We start from the raw sequence: 23,301 nt of genomic DNA, 5'->3' as shown, positions 1-23,301 counted from the left end.
GCAACCAAGCAAATGCTGGAAGCCCACTGCGGCTGCCCACTCAGACAGACACGAAGGCTTACTCATCCCCAGCTGGATTTGCTGGCCGAGCTTCGGCAGACTGTGAATCGGTTCACATGGTAACCTTCATCTTTTATAGCAGCTCAGTAAATGCTGTGTAACAAAAGACAGTTCTTCTAAACATGCATCACCTCTGCAGCTTTTATTGTGACTGTTGTCTGGAGCAAACTCGTCTCACCCAAACATCAACCTCACAGTACGCTGTGCTAGGTGATGTGTGCTTGGGCACGACGAGAAGTTATTTTAACTATGCAGACCGTACAATTTGGGGATCAACTCCCTGCACCATAGCATTTGATAATAGTCCACAGATCTACAGAACTTTAGAGGTTCACAACTAGCTGAGTCACATAGATAAATCACATAAGCTGAATAGTCTAAAATCAGAAAAAGAAACATGCCAAGAGAGCATTCAAGTATCCACATTTCAGTAGTAATTTAATCATGCAAATTCAACCAAACCCCAGACTACTGCTTGCAGGTTTTTCAATCCCGTAAACATAACTGCAAAGCTTTTTCATATTTGTTTCATATTAAACTATTATACACCTATCCATTCTTAAAGAAACATATAGTAAATACTACAAATGCTCTCAAAATGCTTTCTCAGAAAAGAGTTAACTGCCAGGCTGGATTATCACTCCCAAACAAGTGCTACGAGAAACATACTTTTTTTGTCTCGCAATGTCTTTCCAACAAAACAAGCTGTGAATCGCAGCCCGATTGTTTTTGGAATAGTCTGCACGATCAATCACTTTGGCCAGATTCACAATTGATAGTGTGAGATCCTGCTGGGACTGATATTTCAAAATATAAACAACCCGGCAAGCATTTTACAAAAATCAATGCTGTGGTGGCCAAAATGAAAAAAAAGAAAGACGGTCGTTGGAAAACTACAGAACTAGAATCAGGTTTTGGTACAGTCTGTTGGCGTGAAAAATGTTTCCTGGTATAGTTTACTGTCAAAAGAAGACACCATGATTCAAACAAACAACTAAAATAATACAGAAATTCATTACAAGAGATGGGTAGCGTCACTTGGTAGGAGGCATGAGTCACTCAGATCGCCTGTGTGTAAACAGACAACACTGAGACCGGAGCTTCACGGCTGGCTCAGTCTCATTAGAGTGGCCAGTAGCCGTGCAGGTAGATGAGGCACTGAGATGATCGACTGCTCTCTGAGCGGTCCAGACAGGGTGTTCAACCCTCAGGAGACGGTGTCAACATAGGAAACTGAGTAGGGGAGCCAACACAGGAGAACAAAGAATCCATGAATCAAGACCCACTAATACAGTGCAACCGTACACACAGGAAATCAAGGTCCTTGTGGGGTGCAGTTAACCCATTAGCAACAGCAGAGGCCTCTTTTTATTCTTTTAGCAGTCTGTTGGCCACATATACAGAATGGACACAATGCAATTAGGTGACGTAAAAGACTAAATTACTTGTTACTCTGCCTTAAATAAGAAACAAGCAAATGATTTACGTCTATGAAATAAATGAGCTGTATCTGAAAATGTGCTTTGTATGTGTTGCAGACTATTGTCAGAGTTAACAATCACTATAGACTATTTTTACATTTTAAGTATGTGAATACATAAGTTAGATCCAATGTTAAAGCTTTTGAAAGAACTTTGCGATACAATTTGTTTAGTTTTACACCTTGCAATCATTTTCTAAAAGTGCAATGGCGATAGGCACACAAAAGAAACATATATGACGCATTAAAGATACATTTTATCAGGTGAAATTAAAAGGCTCCAAAGCTAAGGCCGCTGTGTGTCTGGACCACAATGATCGAGTAAAGTTGCTTTGACTGCAGGTGGATGTGTAAATTACAAAATAATTCAGTTTGAAAGATACACAACATTCTGTATAAATGACTGGAAGGTACAAACAGACAGATTACAAGCTCAACCAGACATCAGAAACAGCCATATTTCGGTTACAGAACTAAAATGAATAAAAGGAGGATCCATCTTCCCCTTCATGCTGCCTATTTTGCCAGAATCACTCACTCCCTCCCTGTCTACGGGCAGTTGTGCTCTCACATCTGCGCCCGCCCCCCTCTCAGCCAGAAGCCAACAGAGAAAGAGAATCTCACAAACCTGCCATGATCAAATTAATTCACATCGACCCAGGCTGCCTGTTTGTCTGCACACTTGGGCCCCAACCAGATAAGCTGATTATAACAAAATATTACATGCTGTCCTATTTGTTCTGATCCAGTGTTATCCCAATGTCTCTGGGAATGCAAAATCTCTGACCTATGAAATGTCAAGGTAGACTAAGATGGATAATTACGAGGTATATACGGCATCCTTCAAATCCAAACTGGTGCAGTCTTTGACATGAATGGAATTGTTTAAGCTGCGAGAACGATGTCCAATAATGTCATCTGAACTTGTAGTGTACAAAATGATTGAAGAGTAACAGGAGCACAGGGACTCCGTCTTCCACTGACTGGATTACCACCTGTGCTCTACTGTATCAGACAGAACGAACAGCTCAGTGTTGATGCTATTGTTATTTTGTGATTCATAGCATTGGTGCAGCAGACTCCGATACACAGTCTGCACTAACCAACCCAAGCTCTGATAGTACATGCCTTTTCTTTGCCCCAGTTTAAAGCTAAATTCAAAAGAATGTAATGATAAACTCTAAGCAAGGTTAAGTCTACACTGGCTGCTGCTAAGTGAGAGCACAGGCTGGTATAGGCGATGGGGCTGTCACCAGCTGAGGTGTCCTCTCTCCTACTTTGATCCTCAGGCAGAGCCACAGACATATGCTGCTCCATCCTGCAGGGAGGAGCTGTACTGGATGCAGGGAACAGCTCTCCATTGCTTTCCCATTCATTAACTACATTTCAACAGCTGCCGACCAATTAGTTGGCTCTCCAGATTGCAAAACCAATATAATGAGTACACCTTAACTTTTATATCCTTTGTCAAAGGGGAATAACCTTATTGTTGGCAAAATATAGTTTGTAGAATACTGCTGTAAACAGTCAAGACAAGAGCTGGAATATTTTTCCACAAGATTGTTTCCATTTAGTTCAGGCGGAGAATGAGCGAATCATTGTTTTTTCGAACCTGAACCTCGGCACCAGGCGTAAACATATCTCCCTCAGCCCAATCTTCAATGCTTGCCAAGAGCTGGTGTCAGTCTGGCCCCACAGCAGTATCCATTAATGGGTATTTAGTGCCAGAGAAAGGAAAATGGAGAGGAAGGTCGTACGTGGTCTGGTCCAGAGGATCATCTGCGTGTAAACGTGCAAGTTAGAAAAGCTGCCTGTCTGTGAATTGATCATTAAGAGGTGTCAGACTTGGCTTTTGGCCTCAGCAAAGACAGAAAGATTCTGATGTGAGGAGTTTTCACATTAGGGTGTGGGTGAAGAGATCCTGTGTCCAGTAATGGAAGACAGGTGGTACCCAGGAGGAGATAAAGAGTGAGGCTCTCACCCCACAGGAGTCTGGCACAATCACAGCAGAAACAGACGCCTTGCAGCCCATCTGGGGGACACTCTCTAACCATCACTGCCAATTTACAGGACACTCATTTACTGGTCATTACCTGAGCGAGGACTTGCTGCCTTCAGCGTGCATCCAAGTGCCAAATCATACAAGTGGACAAATGAAGAAACTAAATAATGCCAGCAATGGACACAGGCAAATTCGATTCAGCTTTAATATTATCATAACGTTTTCAATGCAATCCGTAAGGAAGACATACGAGAACAGATTATGCAAAGAGGTATCACAAAGACAAGCCACGACATATAAATTACACATAGAGTCTGCATGTTTCTGGATGGATGTGTGTGTGACCCCTTTTTGTGCAAGCAAGTTATTTTATTGAACAGCAGTATAGATTGATAATATATATATATATATATATATATATATATATATATATATATATATATATATATATATATATATAGTCTATAAGACTTAGAGTCTACAGCCATGCGAGTGGCTCTGTGTTGTTGTGCTGAATACTCATGCTCGCCACATGAAAACCATCCAATAGTAGTTGTTTAGATTAAAGTCTGGATCAAAGGTTGACCGACAGTGCCATTGATAGAACGATGACAAACGGCAAACATTCATTCAAAATCCAAAAGTATCCTTCATGGTAAGTCCAATTCCAAAAGTTAATGGAGCAATAAAATACATGGCAGTATATCAGAACATTGTGCCACAGAAACGTGGTCACACTGACAAATTAGCTTGGAACAAATGAGGAGGCATCCCTGAGGCTTAATTGAGAACAAATTACTTATTTTTACAGCAAAGAGCCTTGTAACTTCAGGGCGTAAAGAAGGACTACAAATCTGAAACAGATTTTGCTTCAGCCTGCGCCAAAGTGAGCTACATTACATATATACATCAGCAGACTTTTTGCAGGTAGAGTCAATTTTGGAGGTATCGTGATCTCACAGATAACAAAAGATGCTGTTAAAAGATCATGACGTTTTTTTGTCGAACTGAATTGGAGCGTGCGGGTTTGTCCATTATTAGGATATAAACAACAGCCAGGACGAGATGGCTGCTGCAGCGCACAGCTGAAACGTCAATATGCTCGCTTGTCCTTATGCAGGGATCAGAGGGGAGCTGTCAAGACTTTGATTCCTGCTCACAGGGGAGAGGATAAACAGCTGAAAAACAACACTCCAACCTGTCAATCGTTGGACTCTCCATTTTTGATCACAATGGACACAAAGAGAACTCCAATTTAGCTTTATGCTTTTCTAAACATTTATTTAAAAAGGTCCAAAACAGACGACTGGATTAGAGACAGGGAGAGGCGAGACAAATGGCTCACTGTGTGCATGTGTGTGCCTGCCTGCGGTTCTCAGGTAGGACACTAATGTAGCACCATCAATGTATCCTGCCTCCACTTAGCAGAGGCTCGAGATGTTGGTTTGGAGGAAACAGGGCCAACATTTGTCCAGATCCAAGCACTTTACGCTCACTGGAACTCACTACAAATAACTATAATGAGCCCTCATACAGTAACACAGCAGCTGGTATGTCTTAACAGACATTATTATCCTATTGAAAAGCTGCTTGCATACATTGACTACAAAAATATGTGTAGTCGTCAATGGTTGGTTCTGTCAAAGAATAGACCAGTACAATCATTGAATACACATTGCAAAATAAGCCTTATTCTACCCTCTGTGCAACATAGGGCCACACAGATTATCTTTCTACTGAGAACACTTAAGCAAATGTTTTACTGCTCTCAGCAGTTACCACGGCTTTTGTGCTGGCAAAGCAAAAGTTTGAAACTGAAGAGACGCTGTTTTGCAAAAGGTTTTTACGTACAAGTTGATGCAGACCTTCACTGTGCTGAGATTCTCATTTGCCCACACAGAATACAAAGCCACATCAAAAGTGTGTGTGTGTGCGTGTGTGTGTGTGTGTGTGTGTGTGTGTGTGTGTGTGTGTAAGAGAGCGTGACATTACTTCTCTGATGTCCCAGCTCATTCAATTAAAACTCTAAACTACTTCAAATATCTGTCTGAGGCTCATTTACCACCTTAATAGAGTCTCAGCTCTGTTGATATCTGAGGTTCAGCTCGTGTCAGATCATGTCAAAGCAAACATACTCTTGAATGGAATAATGTGCTTTTCATTTGGGATACTTAATTTGTCTGTAATTTGTCTATTTAAATTCCACATTTCTTATTATGTACGTTTCTGAAACTGCATAAAATGACACAAAACGAGATTTTGTTTTATGTACTAATCAATCTACTCTACAACTCTTATGACTTATGAATAGTTTAACATTTTGAGAAATAAGCTTATTCATTTATGTATTTCAGTACTTCTATACACCAACTCACAAATCTCAGTGTAGTAATATGCGATATGGTCAAAATCTTCCATCTCAATATAGGTCATTTTATATCTCAATAACAATCCATACAATGTAGCTTGTTTTCTGGTAATTCAATAAATAGATAGCCACATGGTTTTGCACACTGTTGTACGAATTAAGTACTTGACAAATCAAAAGTATTAAGCATAAGAGTATTTTCATGTGCTTGTTTTTATCAATTTAGATGACGTAATTGTGTATCAACATATCTCGATATATGTTTTCATCACGATATGATTCCAAAAACAATGAAGTATCATATTGAATTATTGCCCATACGTACAGGAAAGGTGTGTGCGAGAAAAATACATTGATTATTATGAAAAATCATGTGCGAAAATCATCACACGCAGACATACAATGACATTTTCATGATAATGATGTGCATGTTTATCATCACTTTATCATCAGCAGAAGGAATTTAAGGCTCTGTTAAACCTGCCGAGAGCCCTCTGAGTATTGCAGACTATGCCCGATACTTTTGAAAACACAGCCCTCTACGTTGCATTAAGATGAGGCAGAGCACACAGGAAGCCCACTGACAACAAAGGACAGATCATCCTCTCCTCTTCCGCTGGCCCCGACTGACCTGCCTTCACACTCCAGTACACCGAGAGAGAACCACACTGCATGCCAGCGGCAATCCAACGCTTTTACCGACTGCAAAAAACATAGACTGCTATAATTTGGTATACAAACAAATCAGTGCACCATGCATTCTCCTTCACCTTAAAAAAATATAGACCAGAAAAAAAGTAACAAAGAAGGGGGTTAGGGCAAAGCAGATAGACAGAGAAAGAGATGAAAACGGGAGCGAAAGAGAGGATGAGAGGGAGAGTGATTGGTAGCTGGCTGCCATTCTGGCCCGGCGGCCCCACGGCTGATGCACAGGGTTGCGTAATGGGTCTGCATGCAGTGTGAAACACGGCAAACAGGGCTTCAGCACATGTAGCTGAAGAGACCACTCAAGCCTTCTGGGGAAGGGAAGTTATTTCAGTGAGCACATACATACACAGGATGAGACAGCCGTGTTTTGACATAGTGCGCTAAAAATAGCACATTCCTAATAGAAAAAACACGGAGTGGCAGTCAAATCCAGAGTGGCACGAGAGCGGAGAGATAAAACATTTCTTCCAACGACAGTCCTGAGAGCTGAACTAGGGGGCATGGTAAATACGAGGAGAGCGACCCGTTGCAGGGCAAACCACTCTGAATCCGAGACAGCTCACGTCTCAGTGAGACTGTGATCCCACCTGACACGCTTGCTCCACACAACGCCACGCAGCCGCATTGCCATACAATGAACCAACCAAAGCAATTAAGAATCAGCATGAGCAACTTCGCTGATCTGTTATGTAATTCTCAGCCTGTGGGGCCGTGCGTTAGGAAATGGCGGCAGACAAGCCTGTTGTGTTTTCTGCTGCACATATATGGCCATTAATCACGCTCTGGCTCTTTGCTCTTTTTCTATTTCCAGAGAACAGAAGCTTCAGGGCAGCGAACCTACGGCACTACAGCACGTGCAGGCTGGACTTCAGCATCACTGCAAATGTCACACAATGTTAGCTCGTGCACTGGAGGGCAGACTACGGTCAGAGGATCACGGGGACAATCTATACATGGCATCTTTGCACCGAACTCTTAATGGATACAATGTTTGCTTTTACTTTGATCTGACACTCACCTCCCTCTGATAAAATTATGAGCCTTTTTTGTAATTTCTCCTTTTTGGGAGATGAAGCACCTTGGTTGCAGATTATCTGCTGCTCAAATAAATGCAAAATACACTCAAGGGTTTAGCCGTACAAAGACAGCAGCCTGCAGGTAACCAGAGGAAATAATGATGTTGATGAGTACAGGTATCAGAAACACAGCGCAGGTATCAGGAGACATGAACAGGTATCTCTCTCTCTCTCTCTCTCTCTCTCTCTCTCTCTCTCTCTCTCTCTCTCTCTCACTCTCTCTCTCTCTCTCTCTCTCTCTCTCTCTTTCTCTCTCTCTCTCTCTCTCTCTCTGGTGCATGAGGAGATTTCTGCAGGGTGTGTTGGAGTGTGAGTCATCATCAGTGCAGAGAAAGAGGGGAGAGGCATTCTTTAAGTCGAAGGCAGTGCTTATGGCAGCAATGCAGCAAGGAAATACAATACTCCCTGCCTCTTTAATAGGGTTTAAATCCAAAGCAAATATCAAACAAGAGCAGATAAAGGACTCCCAGCAGGTACATGTTTATGCTGTCCTGTTGTTATGCAACAACAACTGCAGCTCCAATGTAGCCTATTGAATGATCAGAGCACCAGACAATGTTGGGCCGAAGCCGAAGCTTAATGTTTTATGGGTGCCTTTCCATCGTGGTCAAATTACTGTAATGAAGACGGGCCTGCACGCACACCTGTAGAAGTATGACACAAGGTATTATACAGAGTGTAGGGTAAATAGGAAATGTTCTCCAGAACAAATTCCCTGAAACTCTTTACTAATCACTGATTAGCTGATTGACAGAAAATAATCAGCAACAATTGATGATTGCAAATTGTTTGATTGCGAAGTCAATGAGAAAATGTGCTGTTTTATAGACAAAGAATAAATAATTAATCAAAAATGAAAATAATTGTTAGTGGCAGCCATGGCAAAGCAAAATTATCTTTTGAAAATCTGAAAATCAAGACAGCATCAAGTGTCTACAGGAGGAATCTGCCCCTTAGTGCTTTGTTTAGTAAGTGAACATAATCCTGAAAGACTCCACTGGAAGGACATGGCGCTATCTCACACTACTGTCAGAATATCGCAGAGGCTTTATTGGGCTGGATATGAGATTAAACGGCAGTTCACAGTAACGCTTAACATAAAAATGACTTAATGGCCCAAACTGAATTGGAAAAGAGAAATTATACAAATAATAACTTGCTATCAATTCAAATTTAAAGTCTATAATGGAAAAGGGGTGTCTTTTCAATCATAACAGAAGTATGATTCCAGCAGTTCCTTTTATAAAAAAAAAAGCAATTGCTCAAAACCCAGGCCAGAGAATGTCTGACACTGGCAGAGACTGGCTACCTGTCCACTTGCGAAAACATCAAACAGGACACGATACAATCCACTTGCCTGAACTTTCCTTTTACTATAGTGTTTTCTCACCCACACTGTACAAAGGTTACATTTTCCACAGCGCTCTCGCTGGCCTGACCTTACCTTCTCCCACACAGAGACGGTGTGAGCCTTAAAGACTAGTTCCCTCATGTCCACACAAGCAGCAGGTGACAAATGGTAGGTTTTTCTCTCCTCAGGTCTCCACAAGTCTATCCGTAGCAGAGGTGGTGAAATAGACAGACCTCTCTCCACAGAGTTCTGAAACTGCAGCTTAAGTCTGCAACCTGATCCTGAAGTTCAGCTGAAGTCCAAGCCTGCTGATTAAATTACTGCATACTGCAATAGCTCCAGTCGCCTAATAATACGCCATCACAGACATTGATAAACTGTGTGTTTGATACAGTAAAGGCCATCATGACAATGTGGTAAAGGGCAGCCTCTTTATTCAGCAGTGGTTAAATAAACAGCTTCTTTTGACAATGTAAGCATATATTTATTTGACTCCCGCCCATGTTCTAGGTTTTTCTCTCTAAAGAAGTGCAAGTTAAATATTCAGTTCCTCTTAAGTGGCTCGGTGCGATATTTTACAGGGACACCACTGTTAGACTCCACTTCAAGCTTGTGGAGTACATTTAGATACAGCCCCGGGAGTGGGAGAGAAACTCTGTGGCATCTTTTGTGGATGCCCCAAAAATATAATCGATGTTTCTTCACTTTGATTGTGCTATATTCTGCATATTTACAGGACTTTCCCAAGCTGGCTCTCGTTTCACTTGAAAGCTGTGTGTGATACCGTCGACATCAACTGAGAAAAAAAGAAGAAGAGAAAGACAGCTAAATGGAGAGGGAGGGCCATGCAGTTCAAGCAAATGACTCAGAAAACAACCTTTTTCAATGAACTCAGCTGTTGTGTCAACTGGGTGAATCAACCTAAGTTGTCCAGTGAGGACCACTCGACCCTCACACTCATCCCAAAGCACCACAGAACAAGAGCTCAAAGCGGACAGCATCTCAAAAGCAGCAAGAGGCAGGAGTCTGAACTTTACAGTCAAAAGCAAGTTCTCAGAAAGAATGTTTTACCACTGAACAAAACGCTCTGACGAACAAGCCGTCCCAACTGAAACAAAGGAGCAATTTCAAAAAGCAAAGGGTTATGGAGGGATGTAATAACAACACTCGAGACACTGGCACAGCTTATCACGACTCTTCTGACACTGTGAGTGGCCGGCGTAACAGTCAGCTCCTCTGTCTGTCTGTCTGTCTGTCGGTCTGTCTGTCTGTCTGTCTGTCTGTGAAACGCTGGCGGCCATCGTTGGCCTTTAATTCCACCCAGGCACCAATCTAATTACGGGGCACTCAAATGAGCATAATCACCGACCTCCTGATGATTCACAATTACACAAAGATTTAAAAATAAAGCATATTCTACAAATGTGCATATTTATGAAGTAAAATAATAATACATAAAAACATACACCTTTAAGTCTCAAAATCCATGTTTTTTTAATGGATTTTTGGTTCGGTGCTTGAAATGAGGTCCAAACACAAGATTAAGAGATTGTGACATTTTGCCCAAAGACATACAATGCGTCAGTAGATGTAGCAAAATGTTCACTTTTTCGTTCTGCAGAGTGCACTTAGGCTTCAAAAATCTTTATGAAATCTTTATGAAATCACAAGTTTCATAAACTTGTGTTTGCCAAAGAGTTTATGTCTTGGCTTTTTGGCTTTTTGTTGAGGCAACGAGTTAAATGCTAACTTCATGGTTGGCCTACAAAAACACTACCTTCCTGCAGCACTCTACCGGAAACCAATTATACCATGTGTTGTTGTTGTGTATCACACCTTTCTTTCTCTCTCTGTCTCCAAGAGTATGCTCAAAAATGTCAAAAGATTGGGTTGGATGGATAAAACCACTAAAGTTCAAAGTGGTGCATACAGCTCAGACGAGAACAGTTGGGCCACGTTTATCGTGATATTGCCGAAAACCTGGGTACAGTTTTACAACATTGGTACCACCCTGGACAATGATGTTCTCAAAATAAATACATGTGTGATCACTACTTTTGAAAATGCAAATTGCTGCCATGTGTCAGGTTGAATAAATTATGGCTTGTATTTATATTTTTATCATGACAATGCTAACATGCTGGTGTTTAGAGAGCATAATGTTCACAAGCTCAGCTAACGAACATCTGGCAATTTGCACTCAACACAGGGGTCAGCCGAGGCTCAATGCAAAAAGAAATATCTAAATGAAGTGGAAAAACTGCTCTCTGGGTTGAAGGTTTAGTCGCAAACTATCCCTTCTAACTTCTCTTTTACTCGACAGTGCAGCTGCTGTGTCACGAGCACATTTAGATTGCAAAAACATATGAGCTGTTCTTTCGTACGTATCATCTGTTGTCATACTTTTCTTGTTATCTCAATTGGCACGTGTGCACAAGCACACAGACGCACAAAGTCAGATCTTTCTTTCGGAGGGTGTATCAATATGTATGCACTGACTCCATAAATACCAGTGGCCAGTCTACAAATCAATGCATGCCTGCTACATATTTTAATCTGCCCATGAAGGTCACATTACTCCAACAATGCTTGAGAGGGCGACGCTCACATACGCACTCAACTAGATCAGCCAGCAGCTTTTGCATTGACGCCACCCTGCCCAAGTTCAACTAATGTCTGTGAAACACACACTGTTTTAAAATGTGTAAAAACAGAGAGAGCTCATCAGCCATAAATGGATTATAAATACCATCACATGGCAGATACTCTAGCTGCGTCTGAGACGGCTGTGTTTTCAAGGTTTAGCCCTGTGTAACTCATCTACATTATAGATGAGGCAGAGGAGAAGGGGAGTGTTCAGCGGAGCACTATCAGTTACCAGAAGGCCAATCTAAATCTCCCCCATCATGACTAGACTCTATTTCAGAGCCACAGGGGTGACACAGCAACAAGCTCAGCCTCCCCTGCAGGCAGCTGTAAACTAAGGCACAACCATCCAGCCTCCAAGGGGCTGAAGCAAAAGAAGAAGAAAAACAGTGATCTCATTTCTAAAACTGAGAGACTGCCAAAGTGATTCCTGCCATCACATGAATGTGTCACTTTGCTAACAGGGCTTATGAAAGTTAGATGAACATTTTATGATCTTGTTAAAACCAGTTACATTATTAAAAGGGCACATTCATCCTGCGAGGCGAGAAAGAGAGCCTGTGGAAGATTGAAATTTTAATAAGCTCAATGCAGTGGCTGGAGATTGAGCAACTTGGCAGAGATTTAGCTTTGAAATCCTGAATGTGGGCTTGAGATGATTTAGCCTCATTGTATCATGCGTGCACTCAAGCAGGTCAAAAGACAGGGGATTCTGTAAACCTGTGATAAACCCATTAACCAGCTTAACTTCAGACACTTCCCCAATTTAATCTGCGTGATATGGAGCAATGCTTCTACCGCTATTTTTAACGTAGTCCCCTTTAGCTACGATACTATCAGGACTACTAACTGTATATTTGGCAGGTTTTATTTAACATTACTTTACCGGCATGTTTTTCAGCAATGGTGTTTTTTTTCTGTCTACATGGTAGAAGCACACCACTGCTCAATTAATGAATCCAGAGAGAGCAGGGTGATGCTGAAGGCCATGGCCATCGTGACAGACCAGACTGGAGATGAAGGTGGCTTGTGTCAGCAGGCTCGGAAACACCGACCCTGGAGGAGAGGACTCCCTCCCTCTCTCTGCTATCTCTGATAAAGCTCGGATGAAGGGTATCTCCGCATCATAAGTGTATCGTTATCTGGTAAGGAAAAGGCATTGTGCACTGTGTATGTATGTTTGTGTGTGTGTTTGCCCGTGTCCCATGTGTGCATGCTGGCACCCTGTGTGTTATATCAGGCCATACATTCTTCCAGCTCCTTGCAGACTCGTGATGGCAGAGATGCAGTGGGCCTTGTTCCAATAGCAACACAGTCTTACAGTTTACATTCAAGGCTCGTTTCTCTGTCAGGAAATAAGCCAGGGGTGAGATCCATGTTTACTGCTTGTGAATAATAACACATGTTCTCTGTACACTGGTAAACATTAGATGGTTAATTTCTTAGGTAAGAAATACTAAACATCCGTTCATAGCTATTTTTACTTGCTTTTTCTGTTAAATCATTGCAAATTTCATTATTTAAATATTGATTCTTCACAGGGGTTGAATGAAAAGCTATTATTGGTATCTGTTTATTTCACAACAATAGTTATATTCGTATATGTATTTAGTTTTATAAAGGAAGTGGACAGGGCCTACACCAAATGTAGGAAATTGTATTGATTGCTAAACGTTAGTGTTAAATTGTTTTTATACTCCCATTTACATTTCTCATATGTATCCTGTAAATTTAGCATGCCAAAAGAAAATACAAAGTAAAAAGCATTTGACTATTTACGCACCTAAACTGATACAAAAAATAAAACATAATATAAATTTGTAACCTTTCTGAAAAAGAATGTAAGTCTAAATTCAAGAAAAGCAAATGTGTAAATGTTACGGTCAAGGAGGAAAATAATTAGAGTTGAAGGTAGGAACAAAGAATTCAGAATTGCATTGAATTATATTGAATATCATGAACTGCAGTTTGATTGTTCAGGTAATGGAGGAAGAGGTTGATTGAATGGTCAATCGATCTAAAATCACGTGATTCAGAAATAAATAAATGAGAAAGCATAATAGCTTGCTGGTTGTATTGCGTAATAAATTTTTAAAAAAAGAAGATCCAGATGAAAATCAAGTTAGTATGAAGTGTCTACGGGAAACAAATGACGGCTGTGAAACATCAGTCACGTTTTATCCTTCCCAACAGATCTGATGAGGACGAGTAACTATGATGGTATTGGTACGACCAGTATTGAGAATAATCTTTGCTATATATCTGAATATTGAACATCAAACTATCTACACCTCAGTGTTTTTATAAATAATCATTGCAGCTCGAGCAAGAATAGATATGACAGAAACATAACAAAGTGGAATAAAAACGCATGCTCCAGTCTTACTGTAGATACATAGTTCTGTTCCCTCTCCAGCAGTATTTGATTTAGAGCTGCTACTATCGTCATAAACAAACACATTGGTATCAATGACAATCCTGGGTGACCCCTGTGCATCAGCAACATAATCAATGACAACTCGTCAGTCCAATGGTGCAGCAGGAAGGGCTACTCAGTGAATGTTGTGTAGCAAAAGCAGTGTGCGGTCCTGGGTCAGCCAGCAGCATCTGAGCGTTAATAAGGGAGGTAATTGAATTAGAGGATCAGTGGAGGCCTGTAGTGTGGGCGCCACACCGCTCTAATTTCATTACAAGGGATGTAAACATGATGTTGGCCCCTAGTGCGGGGGCCTCCCACATCAATACATGCACAAATACACACGCACACACACATACAACAATAAAATATTCAAATGTAAAAATAAATGATGAAACCACAAAGCTACACCTGCTTGTCTCGCGTAACATCGTGTGCCACCATGCACAGATTCCAGCCTCTGCGTAACAACTTGTGAGAGAAGCTACACTAATGAAGTAATAAAGGTGAATCAGGGGGTAAATCAGCATTATGTGGGACAAGAAGAGCAGGAACACAGCATCAGGTATTCAAAGTGTCAATAAAGTGTGTGCAGCGCGGGGGCTCAGTTGTTGGCACTGTTGTCTCATTGCAAGAAGGAGATTGATTCTCTGCTCTTCTCCGTGGTGTTTATGTTTTCTGAAAATGAATGATCCATAAATCTGGCATTGATGTTGTGTAGGCGAGAGAACATGAGACATTTAGTTGACACCAGGGAACTATTTTAGGTCTGTTGTTTAGAAGAACATGACGGGTAACTAAAATCTATGCTATCCATCCTTTTTCAATCTTTGTGACGCATATTTATGATCAACACTCGAATGAGCCTCAGCCTGATGATTCACTTGACCATCAAACTGAGTACAGCCAAGTAGACCCGCAGGCTTGACTGTAGGCCCTCTTACGCTGATGAATAGTTATGAGGGCAAAGTTGACAAGGGAAAAACTGTTTACATCCCCAATAAATCTTGCCTCTTTCCATCTCATCTGTGACAATGAGACACTCCCAGAAACAGATGGGTAATAGGTCACATCCTCAGCTTTTCAACATGCAGGTGGCCAAATCAGAGCACAGAAAGAAAACTGATGGATGTATAAAAATGATCTTTTGCAGAAAAATTCATTTCCTAACTCTTTGCCAAAACATCACACATCCCGTTCCTTCATTGGACAGTAAATCTGTAAATATTCTCTACTTTAAACAGCATACATGTTCATGCAACTCCCACCTATCAAACAGGCAATGTAAAATAAATTGCTTAAACCTTGCTTGGACCAGTCTTTTGACAGATGCGCCCGTTCTATTTTTTGACAACCTGCAGAGCCTGCCAATTTACCTCACAAGTTTACCCCTGCAGCAGATCAGGAGGAAAACATGGATGAGGACAGGCTTAACAGGAATAGGGAAAAACAAGACATCTTCATGGCAAATCCTGTTTTTCAAAAAGCAACACAACATTACTTTTGAAACAAGAACTAACACATTCTTATATTGCAAATAAAAACTGTAATTTATGAGCTACAAAACACACCTTTGCTCATGTCATTACCCGACTGGATTTTACTGATAGATAACGAATGACTGGCTCATTTCACTCACATATTAACTCTTCTCTGTGAGTTCTGGTCTTTCTACTCTGAAATTGACTCAGTGACTACTGAAGTTTAACATTATTAGGCAGTTGTGCCACTTCTGGCCACAGTGTCCGTTGTTCAGTCAAAGTTACACAATATCGTCTTTTAGAAAGATTAGGTTTGGGGAGAAATAACTGGAGGTGAACCTCGGCAGGTTATATTGCCTTCTGCAGAACAGCAGCAACATCTCTCATCTTCTCAAGACAAAGTAAAAAAAAGGCAACTGTGCAATAACATTTCCTTTACACCAGTGGCGGGTCGTGAGAGCCCGCTAGGCCTTGTCTGCTGGCCTAAACAGAATCACAAAGTTATATACGATATACTTTTCAATAATTAAATGTACCTCTAATTTATAATGTAATTGTTTTTCACAAATACTCGACATGTATTATAATTATTTTTCCTGATTAGCTTATTTTCTCATTGACCAGCTACTGTCTCCTGTCTGTTCCTCATGGCTTGCTGTCTGCTTCTGCTGGGGCCAGCCAGCTGCTCGCTGCTCTGCCCTAGAACGCTGTTTAACTCTCTTTATCTAATCAGATCTCACCTCTGTCTCTTTGTATGTCTCTCTCTCTTATTTCTCTCTTCTCTCTCTCCACCGGCCTGGCGCTGTGTGATCCCTTATAGACCCTGCACAGTGCACACACTTTAGGTGGCGCTGTATGCACCTAGTTAAGTTAGATGCACGACTTTAACTTGTAGAAGAAGAAGACTGGGACGCCGCAATCAGCTGTTGAACTACACAGCTTCCGTAGTGACCATTTCCATAGCCCGCCACTGCTTTACACATTATTGTTGCAGGGGCGCCCGGGGAGCAGCTAGGGGTTGAGTGTCTTGCTCAGAGACACTTCGACATGTGAACTATGGGGGCACTGAGGATCGAACCGGGTACCTTGTGGTTACAGGATGACCACTCATCCCCTTAAGCTACAGCCGCCCCTTTAATTATCAAGTTGCCCTGTAACAAGCAGGCAGAAAGTGTACAAATAAAGTTCACGCCACCCTCATTATGTAAACAGTCACAGTCAGTAGTGCTCGCCTCACACCCCTATAGAGACTACAGCTGGCAGACCTTTACAAGAAGACCACATTCTCAATATGTGAGACAAGAAGGTGTAAGGGTTGGGAAAAGTGTGTGAGAATATTGTGTGCTCCTGTAAGTTTGTGCAATGTACCCAACCCAAAGAGGAAGATGATACAGACAACATATGTGTTAGTTTCTGATGACACTCCATCCATTATCAGCCGCTTATCCGGGGTCAGGTCGCGGTGGCAGCAGGCCCAGCAGGCCGACTCAGGCTTCCCTCTCACCCGCAACACTTTCCAGCTCATTCTGCTGGATCCCGAGGCGTTCCCAGGCCAGCCTGGAGATGTAATCCCTCTATCGTGTGCAGGGTCTCCTACCAGTGGGACGTGCCTGGAAAACCTCTAATGGGAGGCGTCCAGGAGGCATCCGGATTAGATGCCCGAAACACCTCAGCTGACTCCTTTCGACCCTAAGGAGCAGCGGCTCAACTCCAAGCGCCCTCCTGATGCCCGAGCTCCTTACCCTACCAGTAAATGGAGAGCTTCACCCTCCGGCTCAGCTCCCTCTTCCCCAAGACGAACCGGTACGGCACCTGTTTTACTGCTGCGGCCGCACTTATCCACCTGTCGATCTCCCGCTCCACCTTACCGTCACTCGTGAACAAGACCCTGAGATACTTGAACTCATTCGCTTGGGATAGGCAGTTTGTCCCCACCTGGAGGGAGCAATCCACCGGTTTCTTGTGTCACTATTAATACAATACATCTCCCTTCAGAACACTTGAAAAGATCACTTAAATGAACTGTTCATTAATCCGCAAGAAAAAGCTGCTGATGACAAAGTTTCAGTTTACAGTTCAGCGCAAACATGTCACCCATAACGTCACCCACTGTGAAAACAACAGTCTGGTAAGTGCTGAGGGGATGCAGGACAGAAAGCCAGCAGCCACACACGCACACGCACACACACGCACACACACACACACACCTCATCCTCTTTGCGCAAGCCCCACGCTGAGGTCTAATCGATGCAGCTCATTCATATTGTACCACAGACGTCAGGGGAAGCCGGGGGAATTACAAGCAGCCTCCGCTGTGATATCGCAGCCTAGAGGAAGCCTGAGGAAGACGAAGCCAGCTTCGCTCTGGTAACCTGCCGTTTACTGTCCATGGCATTTTCAACAACATGGATACTGGGCCTCTTCGCTCCACAGGACACTGAACAGGCAGTATTTACCACATTATTAAAAAAAAAATCCACTGTTTTGGATATTTAAACATCAAAAATATGAACGCCAATCTTTTTCATGAAAGCTTGGGAAAAACCTTTTCATTGAGGATCCCTGTGCGTGACAGGGTGCCAAGCCAATTTCAGCACCCATATCATTTTTGTTGTTTTTACACTTGTGTTGCTTTAACAGACACATTTATGAGTTATTAAATTATCAAAACTGTGACCCAGTTAACCCTGGTCTATGGGTTTACTTTGATAAGTAGGCATATTGGTCATCCTGTACGCTCGGGTATCTCCTCATGAAGTGAACAAACAAGCCTTTAAACATTGTCTCCTGACTTTTGCTTTACATGGAAACTGCCACTTTGACCCCAATTAATCCCAGTGAAGACTCTAAATGAACCCAGGCTAAGTGAGTACAGCTCATTTCAAAATTAAACCAACAACTGGAGGAAAAATAACTCATGGTTCACAATCCAAAGCAAAGAGAGGAGCATAAAAGCCAGACAATTGCTGGAAGTCAATGCCTGCGGTCTTTAACTGCCCCTAATGAACCATGCAGTCCAGCATCAACAAGACTTTATCTCCCTTTCACACACAGAACTCACCAGTAACTTCTGCTTCAGCCTTTGGTGGCTCAATGTGTACGAGTTGAGTCCTAGAGCTCCGCCGTTGTCCTCTGGAAGATGAAAGTTGTCCAAAGGCTGCACACCTGGAAGCTGGAGGGGCAAAACTTCATTTCTCAGCTGTTGGGGAAACAGAAAAGAACACAAAACTGAAGTCATTGAAAGTATTTCATTCGAATCAATATAGTGTAAAATCTTACTTTTGCATTTTCTTATTACACATAACTCTTTACTACTGCCAGTCCCACTGGTGATGAAATCTGCCAACAGTCAATCTCTAAGTAAAGGAGAGTGGCAGAACAGCCAACAACACTGATGCAGGGCAAACGGTGGGTTCTCCCATCATTGATCCTCACAGTTTCAGTCTGACAATGGAAGAAATGAAGCATCTTCTGCACCTGCTGCTTTAAGCATGCGCGACACAGAGTAGCCCTAAACTTCACTTCGATGGAAAATAAAGTCACAAATGTGCAATCAAGTTTTCATAATGGATCAACTGTAAAAATCAGTTCCTGAAGGGCTGTGCTTGTTAATATGTGCATGTCACAAGACAATATCGGTATAATGGTGACTTAATTGTATTATCCCAGTCACCCAGATCCTTCCCACCGCTCTGTTTACTCACACACCAAAATCTGCAAACACCCAAGCAACATGTTGACCCAGTGCATCAATGAAAAATAACACTTAAGCACTCATTCAACCAGATACTTACAAACCCACACAAGTATAAGATGCCAACAAGGTAAAATAACAACCCCCTCTCCATGTTCAACCACTTAGCCGGCAATGCTGATAGCACTACCTAAACTGCTTGTTATTGCCAAGCTAGTGGAGCTGGCTGGAAATAATAATGCCCCCTATTAAATTATTCATAGCTCCAGTCAGGTGGAACCAGATGCTGCTTTGTGTCATGGAGGGAGAGCTGTAACCTGACTCAAGCATGGAAGGCCATCGCTGTGTGGAGGTAAAGACTTCATAGAACAAGCGTACATGCAGCTGGCTACAAACAAAACACAGGATGTCATGACACTCACTTGGCTGTTTCCATGTGACATTTTTCTGAAAATGATCAAACAGAGGACGAAGATTTAGCAGGTTGGACCAAACGGGGGCGGAGCCTGAAATGCTGCTCGCAGTCCACCCCACCCTGTCTCGGGTGTTGCTGCACCCCACCCTGACATGTGTGGGCATGGCCAGAAGATAACCTTTTTTTTTTCTCGACGCCTTGCTTTATGCTGAATGTTAATGCTATGGTGCTGTGCATCCGCCACTCATGGGAACAAGCGGTGCTATTTTTAGCCCCATGTCCCCAGCTGCACATGTCCAACCCGGGGCCAATGAGCAATTAGTGTTTGTTTCTAATGGCAGGAGGCAGTGCCGTAACCTCCCGCAAACAGACATCTGATCTGGACAAAGACTGTCTTTGTCCTGCCCCGTACCCCGGCCGCAAGGCAGGCCAGACTCCTGAAGCCTTATAGTCGTCCATCCAGCTAAACCTTCATAGGTAGTGAGAAGCTCATCAGCTGCCATTTATGTTAGAAACTTGGGGCTTTATTCACGACTTGTACAATAATGCACGGCATCGGCTAAGAATAATACTGGCACGTGCCTTTGTTTCAATAGTAAAGTAAAATGTATGCCTTAATAAGTCCAAGCACCTGTTTGTATGAGGCCATCAACTCTAATCCTCCACACATTTCAGAAGCCTACATGGAGTTTCCCCTCATCATCAGTGAATCTGCAAATTATTACACCCACAGCTATTTGTAGCCTAAAGTGACTGAACAAACAAAAAGCCACAGACGTGATGTTCAATATTTTTTGAAAATGAACTTGGATAATGAAATAATTATTTGATTACACTTGTAGTTATTTATGACCACACAAAGTAGCATTCAGAACCATTTCATCACTGTGTACGTGATCTGAAAAAATGAATGACATTTCAGAAGAGTATGGGCTCATCTTTTGTGGTAATGTGTAAAGATAATGCCGAGGGTAAGCTTTCTACTAGGATGAATATTCCTTGCAGGCATTTCTAATTGAGCAGAATTAGAAACCATTTTTTCCAGCATGCAGGCAATTCCTCAAACCCATGTTGGGCTGAGGTCCTTGACTGCCAGCTACTCTAGATAAGACAGAATATTATGATATATCTGGCTGAGCGAGTATAATGAGTCAGTTTGGGAGTCTGTATGTCATGACAGACACTTTAATTCATTTTAGTCAGGGCAAAGCTAATTCAATCCACCTTATTACAGCTTCTTCATGCAATTACCCTGTGCCCTGTTCATTGATGTAACAGCAAGGAGGCAGTGGATTGGCAGACTTACCAAGCCTACAGAGACCTATCACAACAATGTAGCGTGGCCTATAGTTAAAGATAAATCATAGCACAACTGAGCTCTTTTTTTCTAGTAATCTGCTGTGAAATTCCACTTGATCAGGACATTAGAATCAATTGTAGCCTCACATAACACAAAGCATTAACTCTGAAGCACATTAACATACCAATAATCATCCACAAAGTGTTGGAGAAACTGAAAATGCGGCTTGAACTGACTGGCACAGTGTGTTTGTAGCACTGCCTGCCAGGCAATAACATGTTATCAGAGAGAGTGCAATTAACTTCCAACATGCTGGACATTACACAAAGTACAGCGTGTTTACGTTAAAGACATGAACATTGGACATGGTGTTCAACAACCACCACAGACCTCTGAGGACCCTGCTGGTTAACTGCTGTTGTCAACTGCAAGCTGAATACATCAAATGAACCAGATTTCACATCACTGAGTATTTGTGTATTGTCTTTTTGGAGTTTAAGTTCTGCAACATGAAACTGAACGCGATTACATTTTTTAAAGAAAATATAAGTAAAGTGTGGATGAAGAAGATGCAGTAAGCAAAACCAGTAGGCAGATAGATAGAGAGAGAGAGAGAGGTAGAGACAGAGAGAGGTAGAGACAGAGAGAGGTAGAGACAGAGAGAGAGAGAGAGAGAGAGAGAGAGAGAGAGAGAGAGAGAGAGAGAGAGAGAGAGAGAGACCGAGATTGAACCTGTGGAGATAAGCTTTTTTATTACAAAGCAAATCCTGACAAATAATCATCACTGCCTGAGGATTTTGGCAAGATCCACATAATCATCCCCGGCCCCCACCCTAAGGCCTCATTGTGCACCTGACAGAACGGTTCCAAATGGTCCTGCGCTGATTCCTGTAAAGACAACCAATAATTTGCCCATAACAATGTAACACTAATGAAGCTTTAAATGCAAACTTTTGCTGCTGTGAAAATGTCACAGCTGTCTGTCACATCTAGAAATAAACTGGAGTGAAAAAAAAATATCTATGTACCACCACAACTAACTTCTGGGGTCTCATCTCATCGCGTGCTGTTTACACCACATCAGTGTGGTCCATCTGACTGAGTGGACAGCGCCGATCAACTCCAGGAACAATCAATTATGAATGCCGTCAGATCCCCGAGGTGATTACCAGCTACTCTCCCCTGACCTCAAGAGAAGTCAGCAGCCAGTCCATTACGCTCGTCTGTGAGCTACTGCAGCAGTCCGTCAAACTGCCGACATGAAGACAGTTGACACAACATATCTACTTACATTACATTTTAGCTGCAGGAGCTATGACGTAACACAAACATGTTATGTAAACATACACATGCACATATGTAAAAGGTACCAACTGCAACAATCACATCCTGGCGTAAAGACACATGCAAGCAGATAGAGCATGGGAAGAACATGTCCACACACATACATTGAACATGTCTGTAAAGCGGATCTAATCCAGGGGCTTATATTGCGCAAAACATCTACATAAATCTGCCATCGCATGGAGATTCCCTCCGGACACAGAAGGGACAGATGCTTGCTTTGTCATGCTCGGGACAGTTAACAATCAGACCAAGTGATGCAGTTGCTGACAATGATAATGCACTTTCACTCTGTTTCTCCCGGAGCCATCTTTACAGAGATTTCCCAGTGAAGATGGTGTTATGTAACAGCGGCCGAGGACCCTGCTGTTCATATTACTAATGCCTCACACCGTGGCGAGGTCACGTGCTTTATCCAGGCCACATCCAAGCGCCAGCAGCAGCAGTGTTCCAGCTGTTACTACAGCAGCGCCTCAGCCACTCAGAAGCATGCTGAGCCATGCTCATCTCACACTAACATATCCTCCACTGAGCAGCCATGTTCATCACTTCAGCAGCACTCCTTTTACTTTTGTTTCTTTAACACCAGCTCTGGAGACAATGTTTAACCACCAAGCTGTGTGCACACTAACAATTCTAGTAGAAGCTGATGCACTCTTATGGGATTTTAACTGAGAAACCTGATCACATACTGAAGGTGAATGGTATCTTAAGGAAAGCTTCAAACACATTTTTCTCCCGAACTCCAACTTTGCTGCCTGTTGCAAGGTGTGCTAAGTGTTAACCATCTTAATATATACCTAAACAGACCAGCTTCAACAGGAATTAGCAAATTACTTCACCTTCTTTTACCACTATTTGCATCTTTACCATTTCTTCTGAACACACAAAGCATTTCTTTTAACCTGTTTTCATGTCTTCAAAGCCACCCCGCATGTCAATATTATGGTTTTAACTTAT

General features: G+C 42.3%; 1 protein-coding gene across 1 annotated transcript in view; it reads right to left on the bottom strand.

The window, feature by feature from the left end:
• Positions 1 to 23,301, bottom strand: part of LOC137805183 (uncharacterized) — a 47,744-nt gene that overhangs the window by 17,739 nt on the left and 6,704 nt on the right. The window contains exon 5 of the mRNA XM_068604987.1: positions 18,650 to 18,787. Coding sequence (XP_068461088.1) covers positions 18,650 to 18,787 — 138 coding nt within the window. The remainder of the gene's footprint in view (positions 1 to 18,649; positions 18,788 to 23,301) is intronic.

Source organism: Clinocottus analis, unplaced genomic scaffold (assembly GCF_023055335.1).
Source record: "Clinocottus analis isolate CAN_PGR_092001 unplaced genomic scaffold, fCliAna1.0.p SCAF_7, whole genome shotgun sequence".
NCBI classification, from domain to species: Eukaryota; Metazoa; Chordata; class Actinopteri; order Perciformes; family Cottidae; genus Clinocottus; species Clinocottus analis.
Note: the sequence above shows the minus strand (reverse complement) of the source record. Positions and strands in the feature narration are given on the sequence as shown.